The 23,050-nt window shown below is 38.0% G+C and overlaps 3 protein-coding genes and 1 long non-coding RNA gene across 6 annotated transcripts; 3 read left to right on the forward strand and 1 right to left on the reverse strand.

The window, feature by feature from the left end:
• Positions 1 to 1,689: 1,689 nt before the first annotated feature.
• Positions 1,690 to 5,431, forward strand: LOC130991979 (uncharacterized). The gene is made up of 4 exons (XR_009091221.1): positions 1,690 to 2,145; positions 2,233 to 2,288; positions 4,502 to 4,566; positions 5,153 to 5,431. It is a non-coding gene; the product is annotated as an uncharacterized LOC130991979 (long non-coding RNA).
• A 3,142-nt stretch (positions 5,432 to 8,573) lies between these two features.
• On the forward strand, positions 8,574 to 13,203 carry LOC130991982 (methylsterol monooxygenase 2-2-like). The gene is made up of 7 exons (XM_057916421.1): positions 8,574 to 8,899; positions 10,195 to 10,332; positions 11,300 to 11,445; positions 11,966 to 12,085; positions 12,204 to 12,416; positions 12,518 to 12,598; positions 12,803 to 13,203. Exons 1-7 carry the CDS (start codon positions 8,870 to 8,872, stop codon positions 12,882 to 12,884), a joined length of 810 nt encoding a protein of 269 aa, XP_057772404.1. The 5' UTR covers positions 8,574 to 8,869; the 3' UTR covers positions 12,885 to 13,203.
• On the reverse strand, positions 13,156 to 15,169 carry LOC130991981 (tropinone reductase homolog At2g29260, chloroplastic-like). 2 transcript variants are annotated; one of them, XM_057916419.1, is made up of 5 exons: positions 14,874 to 15,169; positions 14,073 to 14,280; positions 13,697 to 13,913; positions 13,513 to 13,619; positions 13,156 to 13,427 (listed from the first exon to the last, which is right to left on the reverse strand). In XM_057916419.1, exons 1-5 carry the CDS (start codon positions 15,065 to 15,067, stop codon positions 13,239 to 13,241), a joined length of 915 nt encoding a protein of 304 aa, XP_057772402.1. In that variant the 5' UTR covers positions 15,068 to 15,169; the 3' UTR covers positions 13,156 to 13,238. The 2 variants fall into 2 exon arrangements, with proteins under 2 accessions (XP_057772402.1, XP_057772403.1); XM_057916420.1 differs by having other exon boundaries at positions 14,864 to 15,056.
• Positions 15,170 to 15,432: 263 nt separating this feature from the next.
• On the forward strand, positions 15,433 to 20,526 carry LOC130991983 (transcription initiation factor IIA large subunit-like). 2 transcript variants are annotated; one of them, XM_057916423.1, is made up of 11 exons: positions 15,433 to 15,877; positions 16,093 to 16,266; positions 16,362 to 16,610; positions 16,858 to 16,909; positions 17,055 to 17,113; positions 18,149 to 18,268; positions 18,805 to 18,921; positions 19,633 to 19,696; positions 19,766 to 19,920; positions 20,037 to 20,120; positions 20,237 to 20,526. In XM_057916423.1, exons 1-11 carry the CDS (start codon positions 15,755 to 15,757, stop codon positions 20,258 to 20,260), a joined length of 1,221 nt encoding a protein of 406 aa, XP_057772406.1. In that variant the 5' UTR covers positions 15,433 to 15,754; the 3' UTR covers positions 20,261 to 20,526. The 2 variants fall into 2 exon arrangements, with proteins under 2 accessions (XP_057772406.1, XP_057772405.1); XM_057916422.1 differs by having other exon boundaries at positions 15,449 to 15,877; positions 20,037 to 20,526.
• Positions 20,527 to 23,050: the final 2,524 nt, after the last annotated feature.

The following is a 23,050-nucleotide window of genomic DNA, read 5'->3' on the forward strand; positions in this document are numbered from 1 at the left end:
ATTTTCTTTGAGAGGAGAATATGCATCCCTCATGACGAGGAACTCAAGAACAAGATCATGAGCGAAGCCCATGACACTCCTTATGTCGCCCACCCGGGAAGCACTAAGATGTATCAAGATCTAAAAGAGAATTTCTGGTGGGAAGGAATGAAACGAGACGTGGCTTTATTCGTCGAAAAGTGTCTAGTTTGCCAGCAAGTAAAGGCTTTACACCAACGACCTTACGGCGAGCTACAACCTTTGGAGATTCCAGAATGGAAATGGGACGATATTGCAATGGACTTTGTTACAGGATTGCCAAAAACAAGACGAGGTAACACGGTAATATGGGTCATTGTAGACAGACTCACAAAGAGTGCACACTTTCTGCCTATCCCTATCACGTATAGATCAGATAAGTTAGCCCAACTCTACATCAAAGAGATCGTGCGTTTACATGGGGTGCCGAAGACAATCACGTCCGACAGAGATTCTAAGTTTACCTTCAGATTCTGGATAAGCTTGCAGAAGGAATTGGGAACAAGGTTGAATTTCAGCACAGCTTTCCACCCGCAGACCGACGGTCAGTCCGAAAGGACAATTCAAACGCTAGAAGATATGTTAAGGACTGTTGTGCTAGATAGAGGAGAAGATTGGGAGCGTGTGTTGCCACTAATCGAATTTGCTTACAACAACAGCTATCAAGCAACTATCGCCATGGCACCTTATGAGGCGTTATACGGGAAGAAATGTAGATCGCCGCTTTACTGGGATGAAGTCGGCGAAAGAAGAATCTTGGGGCCAGATACAGTAGGCGAGATGATTGAGATCGTCCGTCAGATTCGACAGCGTATTAAAGAGGCCCAAGATAGACAGAAGTCTTATGCCGACAAACGTCGAACCGACTTGCAGTTTGAGTGTGGGGATAAAGTCTTTTTGAAGATTTCTCCCTCTAAAGGGATTACAAGATTTGGCGTAAAGGGTAAGCTTAGACCCCGTTTTATAGGACCCTATGAGATCCTAGAAAGGGTGGGCCCGGTAACTTACAGGCTGGCGTTGCCGCCAAGCCTTGGGAATGTGCATAATGTGTTTCATGTGTCGCAGTTAAGAAAATATGTTTATGATCCAAAACACGTGATCCAAAGGAACGACGTTATCCTCAGCCCAGATATGAGCTATGAAGAGAGGCCCGAATCTATTATAGATCGGAAAGTCCAAGTACTAAGGAATAAGTCGATACCCTTAGTAAAAGTCCTTTGGAAGCACCATGATCAAGAAGAGGCGACATGGGAACTCGAGTCTAGCATGAAGGAGAAATACCCAGAATTATTTCCTGAGGTACAAATTTCGGGACGAAATTTATTTTAAGGGGGATAGTATGTCATATCCCGACTTTTAATCACTGATTAAAGACTGAATTATTAATAATTAGGGTTCGGCATCCATTAATAATAAAACTGGTTTAATTTATTTAATTGTTATATATGTATTTTGATGTGCTAAATTCTTATTATTATTTGAATCCGTTTGAGATTTAAAGAATTATTGAAGCAGTCAATAATTTATTTTCTAATTTAATAATTGACTTAGCAAAGTCAAGTTATTAATTTATATACGATAAAAATAGTATTTCTATTATTTAATTGAAGTCGTGATTAATCTTCGACTTATAAAACGAGTTATAAAATATGTAATTTGTAGAGAGTTATAACGAAGCTTCGTTATATGAGAACCCGAAATTAGTATTACAAATACAGAATAAGGATTTTATTCATCACATTCATCTAGCACCTACACATTTCCACATCCATCTTACTCTTAAATAAATTGATGGTGTTGGAAACACTCATCATATGCCAACCATCCCACTAAACACTCATCATATGCCAACCATCCCACTAAACACTCATCATTCCACTAAACACTCATTATTCCACACACTCATCATTCCACTAAACACTCTTTACACCTTCTTTTGCCAGCCATCTTCTACACCTTTAACATCTCAACATGCAATTAGCTTTTATTTAATCAAAATCAGCAGCCAACATTCCTCCCATTCCTCCTAACATTCTGATCCAAGCTATACGTTCTTATGCTTGAATTATAATTCACTGATTCCAGCTTTCCAAATCAGTTTCCAAGATTTCCCAAAACAAGAAAGAGGTAATAAACGTCCATTAATTCTTCCAATTCTTTCATAGTTTTCAGATCCAAAATTTCATTGTTAAGCTTGGCTGAATAAATTCGCAGATCCAATTTTGGTGAATTCAGAAAGAAGATTTTCCTCATTTCCTACTCATATCAAGGTTACCTCCTATTTCCTCCATACTTACTGTAAAATTCGAACCATCAAGAACATCAACACACGCACTCATAATCATTATATTTCTATCTATTACAAGTACAGATCAGTTTTTGTAAATAGAAATGATGAAAGAACAGATTTTTAAAACCCTAACTTGTTCTATATTTTGAATCTGGACTGAAAAATTTGGGGGTTCTTGTGTCTTTGCCTTTTGTGTATATCCGGGCATGGAGAGTTGGGGGTGAGAGCAGCCGGCGGCTGCTCGCGGCCGGAGGCGGCGCGGCGGCAGCCGCCGCCTTTTTCCTCTTGCTGTTGAAACGAGAGAGAAGGGAAAGGGGGAGAGATTAGATTATAACAAAAAGAGAGAGAGAGAAAAAAAGGGGAGGGGAAAGAGAGATAAAGAAGGGAGGGTGGAGACTTAACTTCCGGCGACGTTGAACGGCGGCGGCGAAACTGCCGATTGTCTCCGATCTGCCAAAAAGGAGAAAGAGAAGAGGGTTTTCAGCTTTTAATTAAAATGAAGAAGGTGGTAGGAGAAAATGGAAAGTAGAGAGGGGGTTAGAGTTTACCTGCTTCACGGCGGCGGCACCACGGTGGTTGCTTCGCCGGAGGTCGAGAGAGGGAGAGGGAGAACAGGGGAAGCGGCGCGGCGACGCTCGGCTTTTCACAACGGCCGGAGAAGGCACATGCAGCGGCGGAGAGGCCTCTGCCACCCTGTTCCAAGGCTGGGGACGACCAGGCGGCGCCGTGCTTGGCCACGGCGGAGGCGGCAGTGGCACGCGAAGGCGGCGATACGGCGGTGGGAGCACCGGGCTGGTCCTGCTCGGCCGGAAAAGAGGATAAAATGGGGGAAACTCAGATCTAGTTTTAAGAAAAGAAAAGAGGAGGAAAGAAAGAGATTTAGGGCTTACCTGTGAGAAACGATGCTCGGCTTCTCCACGGCGAGTTCGGACGGCCGGTGAAGAAGACGACCAGTAGATGACAGGGGCTGAGAGAGGTGGCCGTGTTCTGTCACGGCGGAGGAGGCGGGGTAGCACATGTAGGAGGCGGCGTGTGGTTGTTTCCGAGAGATAGAGACGGACGAAAAGGGAAGAACCAAAGGGGAAAGAGAGAATAGGGGAAGGGAAGAGAAGCGGCCGGCGAAGCGGCGCTCGCTGCTGACGGCGCCGCTGACGTCCGGCGAGGGAGAGGGAGGCAGACCGAGAGGGAGAGAGAGGGAGAGTGAAAGGCGTGCTGTGTGTGTGCGTGTGTTATGTGTTTTGTGTGTGTGGTATATGTTGTATGTATTAGGGTTAAGTTTAGAGTGGGCCGAATTTTTTTATGCTGGGCAATTTATTTTAAATTTCAGTGGGCTTGAGTGTGGGCCGATTTATTTTAATTAGCTTGGGCCGAAAATTTTAAATAAAAATGGGCCGATTTTTTTTATATATACTGCTGGGCCTTCTTGCTTTAAAAAAAAAATTGGGATTAAACCCTCATTTTTATAATATTTCAAGGCTTTTTGAGTATGGATTTTAAATGGTTAAAATGTTTTATTTCATCTCAATGGATTTTAAAATGTTTTATTAATTATAAATGAATAATGGAATTTCTTATTTATTTACATAAAAAAAATGTATAGAATATTATAAATATGGTTTCTTTTTAAAGAAAAAGGATTAAATTATTTTATGAGTAATTCCATTATAATGGAATTAAAATGTCCTATTAGAATGGCTTCATGTTTTAATAAATATTGAGACTATTTATTTACATGATAAAAAAATGTGGAATTGTGTTATAGAATGATTAAGTATATGATTTACTTGATCAAATGAGCTTGGGATTTAATTGAGATATTAAATTACTAAGCATGTGTTTATAAATGATTTATTTATTTAAGTGATGAAAATGTGCGAAGTATGAGAAAGCATGATTTATAATGATTAAATTTTCAAGGTGATAATATATGGCTTGTTCTTAATTGATGGAGTACTTGACTAAATGACGGGTGTAGAGGGAGGTTATGGATTATGTACATGTTGATGTTCGAACAAATGGGTTCGAACCTATATGATAGTTACATGATAATTGGTTACATTTTATTGATTGAATGAAACGAAATTAATATGGATGCTAGAACCCTAAAACATTAAAAGATACCTTAGGCACGTAGAATTAGACTTTGTCTTATGACAATTTCTTCACGAACTTATCGACTCTTCATCAATGAAGGTCCGGGCGACAGAAAGTGAAGCAGAAGAAGAAACGATTCCACGCCAGCTTTAAGAACAATTGAGGTGGGCATTATTTTATTATTACGTATATAGAGATCCCCTGCGTGACGTAGGCCTCATATGCGAATATATATGCATGATATGTTTTGACTATTTATTCAGTTCTTATAAAATGCTTATATGTTCAATGCCCTTTATGAAAATGAAAATGTTATGAAAATGAAATGTTTATGAAATGATTGACTGCCAAAATGTTTGTGTTTTTATATGTATCCTATCTGTGTTGGTTCGCCAACTTTAAAGGAAATCCAATTGGGATCCTATGCTAGACAAAGGTCGCTAGCTAGGGTTAACGTGTACACTCATGGAGACCGCGAGTCGCTTGCGACCGGTCTTGGCGTCCGTGGTAAGGAGGCCTCCTTCCCGGCGCGTGACAGAAAGGACAGATATGGATCATATAGACTGAAAATGGGATGCATCCACCTTTATGAAAATGAACGAAATGTTTTAGTAAGCGCAGGTCATTTATGAAAACCCCTGTGTGTTACTGTTATGGCAGTTAAATTTATATATGTATGCATGTTGTATTTTCGGCTTATGTCACTGAGTATTTTTATACTCAGCCCTGCATGTATTTCTAAATGTGCAGGTTGAGCAGGCGATGGAATGGATTGGTGTTGAGCGGATTTCCCTTTTGATGTTTATGTAATGAAACCTTGAGTATGCATCTCCATATGCATAACTCACACGTTTTTCCGCTGCAAACACTCTGAATTTGTTATCGTATTGTGGAACTTATTACTCCTTCATTTTGTTTAACTTTCATTTGGGGTTTAGTCGTTATGGCTGGCTCATTTGTTAATTACCCAAGTGGTTATATATATATATACCACTAGTTTGTTGTTATTAATGTTGGTTATTTAGTAAATCCCTTTTTAATTTCCATTTCTTATTGTTCACCCAAGTCAACCCCGGTTAACCCGTCATTGGGATAGTGGGCTGTGACAATGTCGGTACCCTAATTATTCGGCTAACCATGCCAACAATAAATTTGGTCAGAATCTTAATTGGTAGCAAAATCAGATTAAATCAATAATTAATTAGTAATTACCACGCCAAACTTTAAAATTTGTGTATAAAATTTAAATTTGATGAAAGTTCAATAATTTATAGACAATTAATCTTTTGTAAATAACAAAGTATTATATTTGTGTTTATAAAAAAATAAAATGCTCCCTCGATCTCCTAAATGAGTACTTGTTTAAAAATTACACGAGTTTTAAGAAATTTGATTTAGTGTGTAACTGAAATAAGAGTTTCATTTTTTATTGTGAGAGATACATTTACTAAAAAGGGAAATAACTATGTTATTGAGTCATTGGGGGGGGGGGGACAAATCAAAAATAAAATATGGGTACTCATTTGGAGAATGAATGGATATTATATTCGTGATTCTGACTTGGAATTTTGTTTTATTACATATGTTACGCATATGTATAATACTCCTTATGTCCCACTGAAATTGAGTCGTATTCATTTTTGGGCCGTTCCAACGTAAGTGAGTTATTTCATTTTTTGGTAAAAATTAGAAAATTTAAGACTCTATTAATAAAATTAATTACACCCTTATTTTTTAATCACCCTAATTAATTCTCGTTCCTTATTTTTGAATAATTTTTTTAAAAAATTAATTATATATATAATTAAATATATTTAATACACTAAGCAACAACTTCTTAAATCCCGTACTCAAATAAATTGCTTCATTTATGGTGGGATGGCTCGAGCCGTGCTCCAACGAGCCCGCTGTCGTTGCCGCGCCCAAGGGTTTGAAGCCCAAATAGGAACATCGCACAAGACTCTTAAGGTTTTGTGATTTTAATTTTAATTTAATGTAGCTTCACTTTCATAGTATATTACACATTGTAGATACGCTTGCAATCTTTAATATAAGATTCAATACAAAATCAATTTAATGTAACTTCTTATTTCATAATGCATTGTGCATTGTAGAAAATCATACACTTTTCGAGGTGAGATTCATTACAAAATCAACTTAATGTATATTTTTTTTATAATGCACTACACATTGTAGAAAATAAATGCGCTTTTCGATGTGAGATTCAATACAAAATCAACTTAATGTAGTTTTCAAATAGTTTTAATGGTAATTTCTAATCGCCTTAGCAAAAATTTAATTGAACACATTTAGGAACCATTTGGTGCGATCCGACCATAGTCAAATTAATATATATATATATATATATATATATATATATATATATATCATTGGATTTTATTTTAATTAATTTAATATTAAAATTTTAAATTTAATAAAATATTTGATATTTATTTTGTATTCCCTCCGTCCCGCGAGTCTTGACACGTTTGGGTTCGGCACGGGAATTAAGGAGTTGTAGATTAGTGTTTTAAGTGTGTAATTAATAAAGTATAATAAAATTAATAAAGTAGGAGAGAGAAGGTAATAAAAGTGATAAAGTAGGAGAGAGAATATAATAAAGGTGATAAAGTAGGAGAGAGAAAGGTAATAATTATTGCCCAAAAAGGAAACGTGTCAAGATTCGTGGGACGACCCAAAAAGGAAAACATGTAAAGATTCATGGGACGGAGGGAGTACTAAATAAAATTGATTATATAGAGCCAGTTATAAAGCTCCCATTGCAAAGAATGGGCCTGTAAGTGAGATCCACACCTATAGAGCCCCAAAAGGGCTCGTACGATGTGAATGCTCTTACATGCTTAATTCCTCAAGCCCAACATAAGCAAAAATGAGACAAACCACGGTCCTTGTTTCCCTAAAATTAGGGTGATTCTGTATTTCTATTCACAGCCGTCATTTTATTTATTAGTCACATATTTAAGTATAAGATAAAATACAAGATAAATTGTTAATTACCCCCTCCGTTCATAATATCGTTTTTCATTTTGTGGACAACACGAGTTTTAAAAAAATGGTTAATAATAGTTGATAGTAATGAATATTATTATGAGTGGAGTTTGGATCCTATTATTATTGTGAGTGGAGTTTGTGGACCCTACTACTATAAATAAAAATGAAAATAATATTATGAACATATTACAATGATAAAAGTAAAAACGATATCGTTCACGGATGATGTTAGTTTAGATAATAAGTATAAGAAAGTAAAATGAGAACTATAAATAAAATCACCCCTAAAATTATGCTACGAGACTATGACGTGTAAACGGGCTTCAAATGGTCCCTATCATAGGCCTAAATCATACTAAAATCTTTTGTCTCTATCATAAGCCGAAAGTCGAAGTAAAATGAAATAAACACATAAGGCCTAAGGTCCTAAACATACCATCATTCGTCATCATTCATATGGTTGCAATGAATCCACGCTCCGCATAAATATTTATAGATTGCTTCATTCCCCCTTTTTATTGTCCTTTTCTTCTTTTAAATGTTAAAAACAAATTTATTTGTCCTCTATTGATTTTTAAATTATAGCAATGGTAACAAATAACTTTGACTTTTTTGCGATGAAAATATTGATTTGAGTATTTGGCAATACAAATTTAATGTGATTTGTCACTCATTTATCAACGGGGAAGATTTTCATTGATATATACTGGTCAATAACATTACATCTTAGGCATAATAATATTGGATTTGAACTACTATATTATTTATTACATATTCGTTTGATTTTCATTAAAGGATTATGTGGGATAATTTGTAATCAAGGCGTGGATGATGACAGATTATTAATGCTGAGTTGGTGTTTGCTATCATGGCTAAATACAGAATATTTTGATTTAAGTTAATTCTAGGGGGAGGTGGTATTATTAATCTTAAAAAATCTGAATTAATAATACTGGGTCATGGAATTAAACCGGATCATCCGCATTATTACTAAATAATACCAAATACTAAATTGATCTGTACTAAATTAGTTAATACAATGTATTAGCCAATATCAAACATGGTAAAATCATTTATTGAGTACTAGATTTGATAAATATGATTTACTGAGAGAAATTATTTAAAATAGCATATTCGTAGGCGGTCTCGGTTGTAGGCTGTTGGGGTCGTTTTCAGAACCAGAAAGTTCCCTTCCCCGCCTTTTGCTGATTTTTATCGCATGACGTGTATCATACAAACGCAACTATAATTAAATCGCGCACACACACACATACACTCACATATTTGCAGGGCTGGTGCAGATATAAGAGAGCTCTCAGATTCCCCCGTGACAGTCTGTCGTTTCCCCACTCTCTCTCTCTCTCTCTCTAGCATACACTCGTCACTCATCTCTATCGACACTGTCTCTCATTTTCTCTTCGTGGAGATCAAGTCAGGAACTGCGGCGCATTCGCCATGGCGTCCGTCGTCGACTCCGCCTGGACCGTAATAAATTCGTTTTTTATTCTTTGATGTGCCCTAGATTAACGTCATTGTGTCTCGAATTATTGATTGATTGCGTCGGATTCGTGATATTTGTCGTCTGATCTGCTTTTTGCTTGTTAGCTGTGTCATTTGCATTTTTATTATTATTTTTTTAATTTGAGATTCATTGCCGGTTGTGAATGATGCATGTACCTGAATTTTTGTGGTGTTATATAAGCAACGTGGATGATTCTTCAGATGAATATTTTCTCTATATATTGGATTGGTTTTTCTCGTGACATTTAACCTGGATAAAATGGCAGTGTTTCGTGATGAAGTTTTCACTCATTGGAATATTATGTAATTAAAATTGTCTTGTTGACAGACTCAGTATTTTAGGACAAGTGAATCAGGTCTTTAGGGGCTCGAATGCTGAAACTTCTGCTTGGGCACATCACACAAGTTTGCTGAAGTGTGAATAATATGGGGCTGGGTGTTGGAGATTGTCTGTAAGATGAAATAAATGCCATATCATCAATAGAACAGTTATAACGGGCTAAGTAAATGAGAAGTATTGGACATATTCTCCTCTAGTCGAGTCAAATTCTGCATTGCAATAATGTTAGTTGGGTTTTATAAACAACTGGAAAACAATTGAAATGACACCTAAGTATAAAGGAAATTATAAAAGCATTTAAGAGGCGAAAATCTTGATGAAGCCTTGCTCCAAGCTTGTCTAGGTTGATTATTTGACTCCCCTTCTTCAAGTATGCAGTAAGAAGTTATACTTTAATGGCTAAACACGAACTTGGCGTGATATAATATGATACCTGCTCTCTCTTTTAGGCTAGTGACCTTTTTAGGCTAGTTGAGAACTTGAGAGGAGGCTATTTGAGATGTACCTTATGCTTATGTAGAAAATCACTCAATGTTAAGAATGATTTTCATATTGTCCTTTTGTACACCACCCCTAAAGCTAAATAAACTATGCTTTATTGTGTATCATGTGCTTATCTTTGGGAATAGAAAGAATCAAAGGTGGACTCTAGAAATGATGTCTTCGAATTTAGGACATTAGTAAACTATCATTTCATGGGTTGTGAAGGCATGGGTTTTACATATATACATTGCATTTGAAAGAGCTCATCTCTACTAATCAAAGTTTCAATGAAATGTTGTTATGTATTGGAAAGGTGTATAACTTTTGAATTCTTAGTGATATCCTCGATGAATATTGACCTGGTTTTACATTCTTTATGTGTAATTTAATCATTAAAACTCCTTATGATGATCTGCTTTCTATTTTGTTGTTGCAGTATCTCATAACCAATTTTAGTGACTTTCAACTGGCATGCCTTGGAAGTTTCTTTCTTCACGAGAGTGTATTCTTTTTGTCGGGACTTCCATTTATATTCCTGGAAAGGGCAGGATGGCTGAACCAGTACAAAATTCAGGTTTAATATAGTGATTTCAAATTTGAAAGTTGTTTTGTGACATTGATTCTCTCAATCACGTTCCATGATAAAAACTCATTTAAAATAACTTTATGCCTGTAATTCTTAGAACAAATTCGAGTTTGCCTAGCTTTTAATACGAGCAGTGCTGCAAATAAGGAGACAAGGAATGAACTGAAAAATATCTCAATCACTCACCTTAGTGTTTTCTGTGAGCATTTTGCTACTTTGTGTCTTGTTTTTACTCCTTAAGAACTGGTGTCTTGTTTTTACTCCTTAAGAACTGGGAATTTCGGAGTAAACATCTTTCACAAGAACATTTAAATATTCTCTGCTCACTCAAAAGGCATGGGTGGAAAAAAATTTAGGTTTTGACTTTCAGTTTTAATAAAAAGCTTCCCATTTAGAGGCTATGAGATTGATATATTTCTATCAGATTTCAAATCCTCCAACTATCTCAGTTTTGCTTATCCAATGACCAAATAAATTATTTTTCACTATTCTTTGATTATTGAAACTTTATGATATGTACTTCTTTTGCGATCTAGTTGCTGCCATGTTCACTGTAAAAGTTTCAGAAATTTTCTGGTGAGAGGACAAGCAGAAACACTAATAACCTTAGCAAATAGTTGGTAATTTCATATGGTTGATCCCAACTATTAGTTATTGGTGGTCCTTTTTCGTAGTCATTCGTAATAGTTTTCTTTTTCTAATTACTTCCATTCAAAACCAATTTACTTTCCCTAACTTAGCACAAAAATCAAATTGAAGAGCAAAGAGCTAAACATTGTAATATTGTTGAGGAAAAAGAAAGGAATGGATGAGGGGAAGGGGTGATGCAGATTTGTAATTAGACATACTTGTCGAGCATCGAAAATTTGCTTCCTGTTTCCACCTTTTTGCTCGTCTTACATTATCACATGGAATATGTGATCATTATTATGTGATGCTTCCTCTGTTCGTGCAGACTAAAAACAACACAGTTGATGCTCAAGAGAAATGCATCACTAGGCTATTGCTCTATCATTTTTGTGTCAATCTACCTGTTATGATCTTGTCATATCCCGTCTTCAGATTCATGGGCATGCGGAGTACCCTTCCGTTGCCATCCTGGTATACTCAGGTTCCTTATACTCTAGTGCTTGTGGACAGTCTTTACTTAATATGATAATCTTGCTCTGAAATAGTTTCAGACTTTAGCATGAATTGAACCTCTGGCAAACAACAATTTGTTTCTCTTCCAGATGCTATTCTTTTTGCCCGATTCCCTGTTCACTGATTTCTTGATAACGAAATGATTAATGGTTGGTGCCCCTGTATTGTCGGTTCTTTCAGAAGTTATACTGATATAAAACGGAAAAGCATAGTGTAATCTAATTTTGCTGCCTGTTTGTAATTCAGAATATTGAATAATTTGGATTGAATTCCACTCACGCATAGAGTTGTACATCATGGAAGGTTTAAATGCAGGAAGAATTAGAATGGGGTTCAGTTTATAATGTATGAGGTTGAGGGATGTTTTGAGGGGTGGTTTTTTTTTTTTTTTTAAGGAATGTTTTTTAACTTCCTGTTTCACACAGATTAAGATAGGTTGCCTTTGTTTGCTGTTTACTCATATTGCATGCTTCTCCAGGAAAGTAATATCAACTCAGATTCTATTCTACTTCATCCTGGAGGATTTCGTGTTCTACTGGGGTCACAGGATTTTGCATACAAAATGGCTTTACAAGCATGTCCACAGTGTCCATCATGAGTGAGTTAACATATGATTATGCTCTAATAACTAAATTCATTCCACTGGCTGTAAGAAGTCAGAAGTGTCACATTTTTATGCCAAAAGCATTTTATCAATATGCTCAATGCCTATGCAGATACGCAACACCATTTGGATTGACTTCTGAATATGCTCACCCTGCTGAGATTTTGTTTCTTGGATTTGCTACAATACTTGGTCCTGCAATCACAGGTCCCCATTTAGTAACACTCTGGTTATGGATGGTTCTTAGAGTGCTTGAAACCGTTGAGGCACATTGTGGATACCATTTCCCGTGGAGCCTCTCAAACTATTTGCCTTTATATGGAGGGTTCGTACACTTGTATCTTTTCTCTTTTGAGTACTATGAGATTCTTCGTTTTTCCTGTGTTTAAATTGTTTCAAGTTCATAATTCCCTTTCTCGGTTCCAGTGCTGATTTTCATGACTATCATCACCGACTGCTGTACACCAAGAGCGGCAACTATTCATCAACTTTTGTCTACATGGACTGGTGAGGTTTTTAATTCTCTGCTTTCTTATGTTCACTTTTTATATACTATCTTGTACTTTTTTTTTGAGGCAGTACTATCTTGTAATACTTGGTATGACATTTGTCAAACTTGTTAGGAAATTGAAAATTTTCTACCATCATTTTCATATTGCCTTACTATATAACAAATCAAAGTATTATGGCTTCTAACATATAACTTTGCAGGATATTCGGCACTGACACAGGTTATAGAAAACTGAAGGCGCTGAAAAGTGAAGGAGAAGAGATGGCTATGAAGGACATGTAAAATCGACGATGATTCTTTGTCGGATGCATCATAACATGATAGAGTACAGTCTTGGAGCATCATCTTCAATTGTGGGATATGGTTCCAGATCATCTTGGTTGCAGATTGAATTTAGTTTTTTTTCTCGTGGCTTTTTGATCAACAATTTGTGCTGTGGAATTAGGTTGTGGCTTGTTATGGATTTTGTGTCCTGCATAAAACCCACACGAATGGAATTCCACCTTTATTCTGAACCATTTATTGGACCATTTTGACTGAATATTCAATTCAATTCATGTAAATTGTGAATCTTATAAAGGCCAGGATGTTAGAATCTCCAGGATCAAATTGCACATCACTCAGTTTCTAGAAATTTTACATGTACTTTGGATAAAAGCCATTTACAGACATCCCACCATCAACACAGATTATCTGGCCAGTGATAAACGACGACGCAGGTAGACAAAGGAAAGCCACCGCCGATGACACCTCCGTTGGATCTCCAAGCCTCCGCATTGGAGTTCTGTGGTACACTTCTTCCAAGTATTCTTTGTTGCCCAGAACCTAGAGCACGAGAGTGGGATCATAAAGACAACGAAAAACTGATACTGAAAAACCGGAAGACAAGGAAACATGAAACAAAACCTACTTGCTCCACCATGGATGTCCGAATGTACCATGGCGCAACAGCATTCACTCTAATGCTGTCCCTCGCCCACTCGCATGCCAGATTCTTCGTGAGCTGGTTGATTGCACCTAGAGACGATGACATACTGCTCGTTAGGTAAGTACTTATAACTCCAGCACGAAGTTTTGAGATGAGCCAGTATTACCTTTGGATGCCCCATGGACAGACATATTCTTCAATGATACAAAACCAGAGACTGAAGAGGTGAACACGACGGTTCCTGCACCCGAGGCTTTCAGTAGAGGATAAGCAAGTTGGCACATGTGGAAAGCAGATCCAAAATTCGTTCCCATAACCAATGAGAATTCTTCGGATGTGAAATCAACCATAGGTTTCCGGATGTTTGTTCCAACATTGTTTATCTACTGAAGCCAGATACATAAAAGCAAAATAAGGCTTATGCAGAAACTGATTCACCACAAAGCTACATGATACTTGAGAAATGTCATGTTCTCAAATGATTTTCGCATAAAAGATACACAAGAAGATGATAACTCGAGTGAACTAGATGATTAACTTACAAGAATGTTGAGCTTCCCATTGAATACAGAGTTAACATTGTCGAGTAACCTTTCCCGGTCAGGTTCAGAAGATACATTGCACACCGAGCCCGTAACTCCAAGACCCTGCTCTTCCCAATCCCTCAAACTTCTCTCCAGCTCATCTTCGTTCCTTGCACACGTGTGCACTGTGGCACCAAGAGAAGCCAATTCCTCCACAATTGCATGCCTAGAAGGTCAAAATGCAAGAGAACACCCACATTAGAAATTGCATCATTCCTTAACCATCAACAAAGGTGATAAGCAGTGATGAACACCGTCTACTTCAGTGCTTGATCCCACACCTTCTGAATAAAGAACAGACCTAAACTGCACAGTCAAAGTCGAACTACGATCTCAAGAATCAATGTTGGAATGATGTTAAGCAACGTGTTTCAGCCTCGACTCACAAACTACAGTAACTGTAACTGAGTAACTGGCAGAGAAATGGTGGGATGGAGTAACTGTAACTGAGTTTTGCAGGTTAACAGCATCCCCACCTTCTTCCTTTGTTTTCTCTATTCTATGGTCTATTCTTTACTTCTTCCTTCCTTCAACCATTGCTCATCGAAATCCAATTCAGATTACACTCAAACTTTTCACATAGTGAGAATTTATGCAATTTTTCAAAATAAACAGCCAAAAATAATGCTACCAAATCAAGAATAAACATTAACTGAATGCTCAAGCGCAATGGAAAAGCCAGGAATTTGAATCTGACTCGACTAAGTTATAAATAGAACTATAAAGCACACCCCATTGGTGTGACAGACCTAGCCATACCCGATTCCCCTGGTGCCACCAGTAACGAGGGCGGTGGAGCCATGAAGAGACCAGCGGGAGGGTTTCGCGGCGGAGGCGGCTGTCGTGAAGCGCGACAAGCGGCAGTTTACATGTGAGGAGTCAGCTGACGGCATGGATTTCGTAGAATAAAGCTTGAGGGAAGCGGCGGCGCCGGAGTAAATGGCCGGCGGCATGTTTCCTATGTATTCCGTGCTAAAAAGGCCTTGTGAATTCCGGTGGCGGCGATATATTCAAACAGTGGCAATTTTCATTTTGCCCCCTAAACTTTATTGAATTTCCCCTTTGGCCCCGAATAAATGCAAAATGTAAATTTATTGAAGTTCGAGCACTGAATTACAATTCCTTTAAAAATTCTAGACACCAATAATATAAACAATATCCTTAAATTTTGTCTAGCTGACTAAAATAGAGTTAGTCGATTATATTGTATAAATTACAAAAATATTTAAATATGAATGCAAGACGCAATCGTTGTCAATATGATAATTAAAAATGAAAATCTTTTATATGCAAAAATTACATATCACATGACTTTGGAGAAGTGAGAAGGAAAGTTTTTTTGTTTTTCTTTATTTGGGGAAATAAAGAAGATATAGCCACCAAATGATGCCACGTGGAATTGAGGCATAAAAACGGATGCAAACCTATTTATATTCCACTCTCTATTCTCCCTTTCTGTTCCGCCCTTGTCCGTCTCATGCCCCTCCTCTCGCCGCCTTTCTCTCCCCTCGCCGGCGACCTGCCTTTCTCTCTCTCTTTATTTCCTCCAATTCACACCTTAATCTATTGATTTCACTTTCGAGGCTTTCGATTCGGAGCTTCTGCCTTCGCGTTGCTCGATTCTAGTTTTTTCCGAAGAAATGGCGAGCACCGGCACCAGCAATATCTACATCCACGTAATCGAGGACGTCATCAACAAGGTCCGAGATGAGTTCATCAACGACGGAGGCCCCGGAGATGCCGTCCTCGCTGAGCTCCAAGGAGTAATTTATCCTCCGCTCTCTTTTAATTTGATGAGATGCTGAATTTTGAGCTGTTTTAGGGTTTAGTGATGGACCTTTGTTTTGTGTGTGGTTTTAGGAGTGTGTTGGGATTTATTTCATTGAAGGATGATTGAGTAGTTTCAGGGTTTTGAAATCGTTGGATCTGCGGCTGGAATAGTATTGTTGATTGTTTTATTTTTGGTGGGATTTCGCAGTTATGGGAACTGAAAATGATGCAAGCTGGTGCAATTTTGGGTCCGATAGATAGGTCGGCGAAGCAAAAAGCAGCAGGAGGTCCAATCACGCCGAATCCCGTGCATGATCTTAACGTACCTTATGAAGGCACTGAGGAGTATGAAACTCCCACTGCTGACATGCTCTTTCCTCCGGTGAGTGCTTGGTATCATTGTTAATGGTGAGGATCAAAATGATGATATTATGCCTTTGACTTTTTACTGTTGATGTTTTTGCTTGGGGCTTCCAGACTCCGTTACAAACACCCATGCAGACGCCATTGCCGGGGATGGCCCAGACACCATTGCCAGGAACAGCTCAGACTCCCCTTCCTGGAACAGCTCAAACTCCTCTTCCTGGAAATGACACCAGTCCGTACTATAACATTCCCACTGGTGGCACCCCGATAACCCCCAACGAATACTCCTCTAATAATGTTAATGGGAGTGAAGGTCAGATAAGAGCTGGAGCTGGAGCTGGAAGGCCTAGCCAATATATGGTATCATTATACTGAACCTTCTTTTCTGGTGGTGGGTGTGACTGTCACTTTTGGCTGACAAGCTTGTTTTCTGCAACCTCATTTGCTCATCCTTTTTCATTTTAAGATGAGAATGTTTCTGATTCTTTTTCAAATATATCTATGTAATCCGGATTCATATTTTTATTAAGTTCACTAGCAATATCTGCATTCTCTTTTCCTTTCGGTGGTAGGTGGTTCAACTGAAATCTATATTTTACTCTTGCAGCAGCCACCTTCATCTTGGTTGAATCAAAGGCCTCCTCTCGATGTGAATGTTGGTGAGTGTAATGGGTGAAGATTTATAACAATGTTCTCTAAGTAACTATGTAGATGTCAATGGTGGTAGTATATTGAAAAACTTATAAATTGCTGGAAGGCAGTGTAATCTTCACTAGTTTCAAATTCAATTTTTCTTCTTTGTAGCTTATGTGGAAGGTCGAGAAGAGGGTGACAAGGGAGCACCTAATCATCCATCAACTCAGGTTATTGTCATTTGCGTTCAGGTTTATTTCAAGTTTATAATTGAATTAGATGGATGCAGCCCAATCAATTGTAACATAGATACTCCCTCCGTCCACAAAAAAGTTGCCACATTGTGGGCGGCACATGTTTTAATAAATGGTTGGTAATGTTGTGAGTGGAGAAGGGTCCCATTTTAAATGGAGAATAGAAGGTAAATAAGATGGTGAATTGTGTGTACCATACTACTATAAATGGATGTGGCAAACTTTTCTTGGACTGACCGAAAAGGAAATTGTGGCAAATTTTTCGTGGACAGAGGGAGTACTATATATGCCCAATAATATGAGAAAATTACCCATGTACAAATGTTTCATCTATGCAAATTGCATTGTCCTATTTCCTTGGTGGGAGTTCGACAAACAATCTCTTTTTGTAAAAGTTAAAAGTGGAATCTTCTCTCTGAAGTATTCTATTCTCTCATCGAATGTAATAGAGTGGTGCATCTGATGTTCGGTGTAGTATTTACTTATAAAGCTAATATCGTATAAATAACCCATTGGTTTGACTTTCTTATGACTCAACTAAGTGTGAATTCTAATTGAATCAGGAAGTAATTGACTTGACAACAGAACACCAAAATTAAATCAGCTCTGCCTCATAGTGGGGTAGAGATTTGGGCAATTGAATAGTAAATGTAATGAGGTGGTGTTTCATTTAGTTAGCATGCATATGTACTACACCCACACTTTAGTTTCGTAGGATATTACATTAATCTATTGGCTGGTGATGTCATGAAAAAAACCAAGTTACTGTCATCCCTTGATAGTCTTGTCAACTATTATTCTACTGAATTCTGTGGTAACAATGATCTGCAAATGACCAAATTCAGTCTTCTGTTTGAATGAATTTGATTGTTGTATGTCCCAAAAACTGCAAGCAAACATTGGTACACATGCTTCTTTTATAAGTGCACACAATCACTTGTAAAAGTAATGTTGCAAATTATTCTTTCATTTCACTCAGTACAGGATATAACAGTGAAGAACTCAATGCAGGATTTTTTCTTGATGCCTTCTGGAAAACGGAAACGCGACGACATTCCTCCACAATATCATTCTGGTGGATACATCCCCCAGCAGGATGGAGCTGGCGATATTTTCCCAGAGGTTTTGAAGGTGAAGTTTTGATTTCAAGCCACAGCCTAGCAATGATTATTTTTCCACTAAGTTGTCTCAAAGATTAATCCAGCCTCCAGGCAGTTGGTTGATAGAATGCACGGTGCCTGAATAAACCCCTATTTTGTTCTTATACTTTCAAATTGTTATTTGAGAATTAGAAAATTGCTCTAAAACAAACCTTTCTGGATTGAGGAAGCTGTCTAGATTCATCCTCTTTACACCTGTTGGTTCTCAAGCACGATGTCTATTTTCATTCACATGTGAAGTATCTAAAGTATACCTTATGTTTACATAGAATCTCCTCAATGAGTTTTTACATATTAAAAGGGTTATCTTGTAAAAGAGGAACATGCAAGCATGTCTTGAAACAATTTATAGACTTTATTACCAAGGAAGGTTAGGAATATGACCTTGATCTTTAACGATTCACCCGCCTTCACTGTGCTAGCCACTTCAGTGGACTGTTAGGCATTTCATACTTGTAGGACATTTGTTTTCCTCTATTTGTAACTGAGACTTCATACTTTTGGCAGGTGGGTCTAGGGAGCACTGCACAAATGCCTGTTCAAGAAGGATCACCATCTTGTAGGATTCCTCAGTTGGACGGACCCATACCAGATCCATATGATGATGCGCTTTCTACTCCCAATGTGAGTTTACCTCTGTGTGAGTCTTATTGGTTGTAGTCTTTGAACTAGCATGCAGTTAAATTTAATTAACCTGTTTAGGTGGCTATCGCCACCTACTGGTAGTCGTTTTTTATTTTGCTCCTTTGCAATTTTCTGAAGGGCTGCCTCCCCCTGGGGTGGGGGGTTTGGCTTCTATCGTAAGGACTTCATATAACCCACCAATTTTTGGGCCTTTCTGGTTCCAGAATCAGTTGCTGGATGCTGTGAGAAATGAGAATTTGTATTTATCTTTGTTTACATTTTCTTTTTCTATGTCAATATGATTGGATGTAAATGGAGATTTCAATATTTTCTCGAACTCTTTCCTTAACCAAAGTAGCACACTTGTGGGATCAAAGTGTTGAATGTTCTGCAGATAGATAACAACCACAAATATGTCAGGATATCTCTTGTAGTTGTCTTAGAGTTGATTCTCACTATGGTCTTCTAGAGAAATGAAGTTTGCATAACTAATCTTTATGTTAGAAAATAGGATTACTTAACCAACCTTCCGTTAGACTTCTTCTTAGAAACTACTCCTGTAAATTTATGGGTTAAACATGCCTGATGGTATTGATTCCTATTTGTATCACTTATACCTTTTACATATTTCATTAATCAATTATTACTTTCTCTCTCTCTCTCTAAATGCATATTCTCTAAACTAACTTGGTTTCTTATATGGCTTAAAAGATGTACAATTATCAAGGAGTCATGAACGAAGACTACAACATAGTGAACACACCTATGCCCAATGGTAAGTTGTCGCCTAAATTGAGTGCCTCCCACATGTTAAGAACTGTTAACGACCCATCTGTATTTCTAGAGATGCAAGCAGCAACACCTGCTCCTGTTCCAAATGAACCTGTAGACGATGATGATGATGAACCCTTAAATGAAGATGATGATGATGAGTTGGATGATCTGGAACAGGGGGAGGACCTGAACACGACACATCTGGTTCTAGCTCAGTTTGACAAGGTACTGAGCTGAACCTGCAAAATCTTATTGTTTACTCTGGGTTTTCCCGATGATGGTTATCTCATTCTGTTAGCAATATCTTCTCGATATTCCTAAAGATATACTTGTATCTACAGGTAACACGAACCAAGAGCAGGTGGAAGTGCACATTGAAGGATGGCATTATGCACGTAAATAACAAAGACATTCTGTTCAACAAGGTGCATGTCGTGTTACGATTCCTTTCTATTTATAAAGTATGCTTCTCTTACGTGTTCTTTACCTGTGCTTGTGTGAATTTTCTCTGTAATGGTTCGGGTATTGGGCTTTTCACCAGGCAACAGGAGAATTCGACTTCTGATTTCGTTGGAGAGATGCATAAGCCGTCAGATCTCTCAGGCGCTGGTTTGAGTAGAGAACAAGATTATTCACATTGTATTTGGTCTCTTATATGGAATGAAAACTAGTGAGAGGAAATGTTTCGATGGCCACAATGTACAGAAGGGAGATTTTGTCTCCAACTACGAGTTTATAACTTCAAAGGATGGTTGTATAATTTCATTTTTGTGTTCAGGGATATATGTTATTGATATCTTAATCTTCTTTATTAATTACTATTCCGATATATACCTACATTTTAGTCTTCGATTCCCTCTTGCAGTCTGTGCATTTGAATTTTGAAATGCAGGTGCATGTTTCGTATCTACCCTTTTTTTTGCTTGCTTCAATATTGTGAAAAGTGTAAATATTCTCGGATGCAGAATTCATATTAAGCTATATTAAACATAATTTTGCTGCTTGTATCGATGCTGCACGTGTATTGTTCCATCGTTATCTACTTGAATCAACAAGTATGCCGATACCATCACATATGTTGGTATATCTTTCTCTACTAAGTTACGATTCTCTACTAGTATTTTGCAATTTTAAAAGAACGTCTTTTATTTAGTTTAAAACAAAAAATATTTCAAGAAAAAGTGTAACTATTTGGTGTCAAAATAATGGAGGCGCATCGAGTTGCAATCTGATGTAATTTCAGTTGTTAATATCGAAACGTCATATACCAAAAAGCAAAAACTTCCATGATTGTTCATCCACAGCGGGACCCGATAGAAGTCACCCCCGAAATTGGGTCACCCACTGCACGCCTGGGGGACTCGAGGTTGACCTGTTCTACCAGGCTTGGCCTGATGGTTGTTGGCGTGCGCGCTCAGCACGCGCCAATTAAAAAAAAATCAAAAAATTTTAAAAATTCAGCCGTTGCCTATTAAAAACAATTTTTTTTAATTCGATCATTTCACCGTTATTCCTTTTCCTTTTTTTTTTTAAATACTTCTATCTTTTTCTTCTTCTTCACACATCTTCTCCTATCTTCTTCTTCTTCTTCACAAATTCTTTCAAGAAAAAAATGGATCAACACAATCCCAATTGGTACGACTCAAATTGGGTTCCCGACCTCTCCGGCGGAGACGATTATCATCCTGATTTGACGGGCATCAACTTGGAGGAGGAACCTCGTCCAAGCGGCAAGGAGGAGATGTCGGCCGCCCATTCCGCGTCAAAGCCCAAGAAAGGAGGGCGGCGGAAGACTATGGTCTTCAAAGAGAAGGCACCGGCTCCTATGCTGGAGGAAGGAAGAGCCACTCGGCACACCTACACCCAGGAGGAGACAGACCTTATTGTCCGTGTTTGGGCAGAGGAGACCAACGATGCCGTCCGGGGTGTCGATTAAAAGGGAGAGGCCTATTGGGGCCATATTCTAGAGCGGGTAAACTCCCCCCTCGGAGTCGCCTTCAAACCCTGCCAAATAAAGGGACACTTCGCCCAAGTGGCTGCAGAGGTGAAGTTGTGGGAGAATGTTTGGGTGGAGGTTTGCGTGAAGTGACCTTCCGGCCATTCCGACGACATGCTCCAACAAATGGCCCAAGTCATCTTCTATGGTAGGAGCCCCATTTCTAGCCCCTTCAACTACAGGAATGCATGGAAGATGCTTTGCATCAACCGAAGGTTCAAGTCCATATACTTTGAGGGCGACGTCCATTCCTCCAAGAGGACGAAGACGTCGGAGACGAGCGAGTTCGCCACCTCGACGTCGGGCGAGGAGATCACGTCTTCCCGCCCAATTGGAAACAAGGCGGCGAGAGCGGCGAAGGGGAAGGCGTCGCAAAGCTCGGAGCCTCCACCGCAATACAAGGAGAGGTTGGATAGATCGGACGACAAGCTGGAAAAAATCATCGGTGAGTACATCAAGAAGAACGAGCTGAAGAGGCAGATCCACGACGATCGAATGATGTTCATGAAGACTTCCAACATGACTCCCGAGCAGCTCGAATAACACAAGCAACGGGTGGCAGATCATAGCTCGACAAAGGGCCGGTGGAAACTAGATAGGTTTTAAATTAAGTAATTTTAAATTATGTCTTTAGATTTTTTTTTTAATGTAATCTTTAGGATTTTTAAAATTAATGAAGTTTAATTTGAAGTAAATTGTGTTACTTAAATTTCTGCAATTAAAATTAAATAAACAAATACAATAATCAAAGCTAAAAAGATTAGGTCAGCTATCATGTCATCCCATTGCAGCCTCCTTGACCCAATATGGTCCCCCTCTATCAGGTCAGCTATCAAGTCACCCCCACTATGGATGCTCTTACTTTCAGAATTTATTGTAAATGTCAATGCACAAACAATAAATTGTGTGTGTGGCTAAGCGATAAAGGGCTTAATGCTTAAAGCCGAAGATTTTGGGTTCGAGTTTTTCTGTGGTACGAGCTTAATTTTTTTTTTTAATACTGTTAATTTATCAATAAAAATAAAATAAAATAATTACCTTACTAATGATATATCAATTCTAATTACAGTCACACACACAAATTACGCATACAGTATATTCGTTTGTCAAAACGTATGATGCCTTTCTTCCCTTCCCTTCCCTTAACCCCCTCTACTTTTAATAAGAAAATGAAGGGTAAACAAAATTCTCTTTTAAATTCTACTTTTCTTTCCAATCATTTTTTATAATAGATAATTTCACATTTTTTTCATTTTTAATTTTCAGTTAAGCTTAATAGGGGATAATATTATCACACCAATAATGAAGAAATAATACTTATTTCTCCTTGTAGTGGAAAAGATAAATGAAAAATGATCA

The sequence above is a fragment of the Salvia miltiorrhiza genome, chromosome 7, assembly GCF_028751815.1.
Source record: "Salvia miltiorrhiza cultivar Shanhuang (shh) chromosome 7, IMPLAD_Smil_shh, whole genome shotgun sequence".
In the NCBI taxonomy this organism is placed as follows: Eukaryota; Viridiplantae; Streptophyta; class Magnoliopsida; order Lamiales; family Lamiaceae; genus Salvia; species Salvia miltiorrhiza.